This window comes from Limulus polyphemus, unplaced genomic scaffold (genome assembly GCF_000517525.1).
Source record: "Limulus polyphemus unplaced genomic scaffold, Limulus_polyphemus-2.1.2 Scaffold249, whole genome shotgun sequence".
Lineage (NCBI taxonomy): Eukaryota > Metazoa > Arthropoda > Merostomata > Xiphosura > Limulidae > Limulus > Limulus polyphemus.
Genome location: NW_013665859.1, coordinates 806,225 through 811,465, shown reverse-complemented (window position 1 = coordinate 811,465; position 5,241 = coordinate 806,225). Strand labels below are relative to the sequence as shown.

General features: G+C 36.6%; 1 protein-coding gene across 1 annotated transcript in view; it reads left to right on the top strand.

The window, feature by feature from the left end:
- Window positions 1–1,067: 1,067 nt before the first annotated feature.
- Window positions 1,068–5,241, top strand: part of LOC106478780 (solute carrier organic anion transporter family member 4C1-like) — a 34,742-nt gene continuing 30,568 nt past the window's right edge. The window contains exon 1 of the mRNA XM_022382444.1: window positions 1,068–1,965. Within this exon, the coding sequence (XP_022238152.1) occupies window positions 1,296–1,965 (670 nt within the window). The 5' untranslated portion in view covers window positions 1,068–1,295. The remainder of the gene's footprint in view (window positions 1,966–5,241) is intronic.

The following is a 5,241-nucleotide window of genomic DNA, read 5'->3' as shown; positions in this document are numbered from 1 at the left end:
CAATACCCCACCAATACAATACAATACAATAGACAAGTGATCGTGTGTACTTTGAAATTTTTAAATAGAAACTGTAGGACCAGAGCTAGTGAAGACTTTACTAGAAAAACACCCATGTTGGTTTATGTTTTGTAAGTGAGACCACTAAATAGAAATAATTTCAAGTAATTTAAAATATTCTCACTTTAATCTATATAAATACACCAACAAAACAACCTGAGTAAAAAAACGACTCTTACAATGGTGTATTGTTCTACACTTACAATGAAGCTAACTAAAAGTAAGGGAACGTAACATAATCTTATAGTACTCGTAAACAACAGATGCCTAACACAACACGAAAACTTGAGACGCTCTGCTGAAGTCAATGAGATATAAACATGTACAAATAAACAGTTCTAATGACAGAACCTAAATAGTTCCTGCTGTGTTAAACAAAAAAATATATATATATATAAAGAAAAACCACTACGCCTTCTCAGCAACCAGTAGTTTTCAAGATGACGACCTCTTATTAATCCCGAGGTGACTAATCTAACCATCCTTTCATATAATTGGTTGAGTTCAATGACGTTTTTAACACTACGAAATGACGTATAGCAGCCTTCAATGGACGTGCAACTAAAGCGAGTTTATTTAAATTTCAGTAAAACAGGGCTACGAATTCCCCAAATTTCTTCTATTTCAGAGCATTAAATTACTATTAGCTTGTATAACTTCTTCACAGACTATTTCTCATAAGCCCAAGATGTCTTCTATTTTAGAGTGTTGGATTTCTCTTAATGTGAGAAATGTATCTAGAGACTTATTCAGGTTTGATTACGACCGATTTAATGGGTTTATTACAAATGTACAAACTTGTCGAAACGTTGCTCTTTTATAATAAGGTTTCTTTCACTACACATTCAGACTTTATTAGTCTATACAGACTATTTCTTACAACACGCAAATTGTTTTCTATTTCACAGTATTTGGTTTCTCTTATTGTGTAAAAGGTCCCTACTAAGCGGTCTGAACAAGTGATGATCAGTAGAGGGGACGTATCCGTTGCACGTGCAATCTGCTGTTATATTTTATTAGTTAGATAGGCACTTCCCGAGAGTAAGTTGTCAAACATCTTACACTGGAGCACGTAGCTGAATTAAGGACATGGTTCTCATGACTGAAAGAAAACTTGTTGGTTGATTTCTGTTTTATCTTAAATCATAAATGATTCTTTAGAACAGTCGTTGAAACATTATCTTACTGTAAAATTTAATCTGTTCATTCTGTAAAACAAAGCAAACTTAGGAGCTATGTCAAAAGTGGAGGTAAAATTCTCCGGTGCGTCCTCTGGTGATAAACGGTTGTCGTTAAGCCCAGAAGATTTTTCTGTTACAGACGTAGACGAGACTTTGTGCGGCCTCGGAACCTGTAAACCCCATTGGCTTCAGCGTTTCGCTAGCCCCAAGGCCTATCTACTTATTTTTAGTTTCGTCAGTCTAACTCAAGGGGCTTACATTACTTACTTCGCGGGCATTCTGTCAACAATCGAAAAACGTTTCACTTTTAAAAGTAAGATCACCGGAATTCTCCTGATCGCCGATAACATCAGTCCAATCATCACAGGTGCACTAGTTGGATTTTATGGTGGTTCTGGACATAGACCAAGATGGTTAGCTGCCGGTATGCTGCTATCGTCTCTCAGCTGCTTTATTTGCGCCTTGCCTTATATGTTGTTTGGCCCTGGAACTCATCTTCAATCAAGGACTTCTGATTTTCTTGCCGAACCTCCAACACAGTTTTGTACAGTAAAGGGATCCCAAGAAGTATGCACCATGTCACTAGTGTCCTCCACTATTCCTGCTATTGTTCTCTTATTTGTAGGTAATTTTCTGCAAGGTTTCGGAGCTATTGCTTTTTACTCCGTGGGAACACCTTATTTGGACGACAACGTCAAAAAGCAGGACTCACCTCTATATTTTGGTAAGATCCTTTATTCAAAAGATAGGGAATAACAGGGGGTGTTTTTATAACCCTGGGATACTTGTTCAATATTTTGGTAGGGTTCTTTATTCAAAAGAAAGGGAAGAACATGGATGTTTTAGTAACCATGGGCTACTTGTTGAATATTTTAGTAGGATTCATTATTCAAAAGAAAGGGAAGAACAAGGGGTGTTTTAGTAACCCTGGGCTACTTGTTGAATATTTTGGTAGGATCCTTTATTGAAAGAGTTGGGAAGAACAGGGGGTGTTTTAGTAACCCTGATCTACTTGTTAACTATTTTGGTAGGGTCCTTTATTCAAAAACTAGGAAAGAAATGGGGGTGATTTTCTAACCCTGTTATACTTCTTGAATAGTTTGGTGTGATAATTTATTCAACAGGTAGGGAAGAAATGGGGGGTGTTTTAGTAACCGTGGGCTACTTGTTGAATAATTTAGTAGGATTCTTTATTCAAAAGGTAGGGAAGAACAGGGGTGTTTTTGTATCCCTAAGCTACTTGTTCAATATTTTAATAGGATTCTTAATTCAATAGGTAGGGAAGAAATGGGGTGATTTTGTAACTCGGGACAACTTGTTCAATGTTTTGGTCGGATCCTTTATTCAGAAGATAGGGAAGAACTGGGGAAGTTTTAGTAACCCTGGACTACTTGATGAATATTTTAGTAGGATTCTTAATTCAAAAGGTAGGGAAGAACAGGGGGTGTTTTAGTAACCCTGGGCTACGTGTTGAATATTTTAGTAAGATTCTTTATTCAAAAGGTAGGGAAGAACTGGGGAAGGTTTAGCAACCCTGGGCTACTTGATGAATATTTTAGTAGGATCCTTTATTCAAAACCAAGGGAAGAATAGGGGTATTTTAGTAACCCTGAGCTACTTGTTGAATATTTTGGTAGGATCCTTTATTCAAATGAAACGGAAGAACAGGGGTGTTTTAGTAACCTTGGGCTACTTGTTGAAAATTTTATAGGATTTTTTATTCAAAATGTAGGGAAGAACAGGCGGTGCTTTAGTAACCCTGGGCTACGTGTTGAATATTTTAGTAGGATTCTTTATTCAAAAGGTAGGGAAGAACTGGGGAAGGTTTAGCAACCTTGGGCTACTTGATGAATATTTTAGTAGGATCCTTTATTCAAAACCAAGGGAAGAATAGGGGTATTTTAGTAACCCTGAGCTACTTGTTGAATATTTTAATAGGATTATTTATTCAAAGGGTTGGGAAGAACAAGGAGTGTTTTAGTAACCCTGGGCTACTTGTTGAATATTTTGGTAGGATCCTTTATTCAAAAAAAAGGAAAGAACAGGGGGAGTTTTAGTACTTCTGAGCTATTTATTGAATATTTTAGTAGGATCCTTTATTCAAAAGGTAGAGAAAAAATGGAATGATTTTGTAACCCGGGGCTACTTGTTGAATATTATGGTAGGATCCTTTATTCATAAGGTAGGAAAGAACAGGGGGTGTTTTAGGGACCCTGGTCTACTTTTTGAATATTTTGGTAGAATCCTTTATTAACAAGGTAGGGAAGAAATGGGGGTGATTTTGGAACCCGGGGCTACTTGTTCAATGTTTTAGAAGGATTCTTTATTCAGAAGGTAAATAAGAACAAGGGTGATTTAGTAACCCTGGGCTATTTGTTCAATATATTAGTAGGATTCTTTATTCAAAAGGTAGGGAAGAACAGGGGGTGTTTTAGTAACCGTGGGCTACTTGTTGAATAAATTAGTAGGGTTCTTTATTCAAAAGTTAAAGTAGAACAAGGGTGTTTAGGTAACTGTGGGCTACTTGTTGAATATTTTACTAGGATTCTTTATTCAAAAAGTAGGGAAGAACAGGGAGTGGTTTAGTAACCCTGGGCTCCTTTTTGAATATTTTAGTAAAATCCTTTATCCAAAAGAAAGGGAAGAACAAGAGGTGTTTTAGTAACCTGGGGCTACTTGTTCAATGTTTTGGTAGGATCTTTTATTCAAAAGAAAAGGAAGAACAGGAGATGTTTTAGTAACCCTGGGCTACTTATTAAATATTTTGGTAGGATCCTTTATTCCAAAGAAATGGAAGAACAGGGAGTGTTTTAGTAACCCTGAGCTACTTGTTGAATATTTTGGTAGGATCCTTTATTCAAAATGTAGGGAAGAACAGGAGTGTTATAGTAACCCTGGGCTACGTGTTGAGTATTTTAGTAGGATTCTTTATTCAAAAGGTAGAGAAGAACTGGGGAAATTTTAGCAACTCTGGGCTACTTGATGAATATTTTAGTAGGATCCTTTATTCAAAACTAAGGGAAGAATAGGGGTGTTTTAGTAACCCTGAGCTACTTGTTGAATATTTTAATAGGATTATTTATTCAAAGGGTAGGGAAGAACAAGGAGTGTTTTAGTAACCCTGGGCTACTTGTTGAATACTTTGGTAAGATCCTTTATTCAAAAGAAAGGGAAGAACAGGGGGTGTTTTAGTACCTCTGGGCTACTTTTTGAATATTTTAGGAGGATTCTTTATTCAAAAGTTATGGAATAACTGAGGTGCTTTAGTAACAGTGGGCTACTTCTTGAATATTTTGGTGGGATCCTTTATTCAAAAGAAAGTAAAGAACAGGGCTGTTTGAGTAACCCTGGTCTATTTGTTGATTATTTTAATAGGATTATTTATTCAAAAGGTAGGGAAGAACAGGCGGTGCTTTAATAACAGTGGGCTACTTCTTGAATATTTTGGTAGGATCCTTTATTCAAAAGAAAGGGAAGAAAAGGGTGTGTTTTAGTAACTCTGAGCTACTTGTTGAATATTTTAATAGGATTATTTATATAAAGAGTAATGAAGAACAGGGAGTGTTTTAGTACCTCTGGGCTACTTTTTGAATATTTTAGTAGGATTCTTTATTCAAAAGTTAGGTAATAAGTGAGGTGTTTTAATAACCTTGGGCTACTTGTTGAATATTTTGGTATGATTCTTTATTCAAAAGAAAGGGAAGAACAGGGGTGTTTAGTTTGTTTGTTTGTTATGAATTTCGTGCAAAGCTAAACGATAGCTATCTGCGCTAGCCGTCCCTAATTTAGCAGTGTAAAACTAGAGGAAAGGCAGCTAGTCATCAACACCCACCCCCAACTCTTGGGCTACTCTTTTACCAACGAATAGCGGGATTGACCGTCACTTTATAACGCCCCCACGGCTGAAAGAGCGAGCATTTTGGTGTGACGGGGATTCGAACCCAGTGGGTGTGTAGTAACCGTGGGCTACTTGTTAAATATTTTGGTATGATCCTTTATT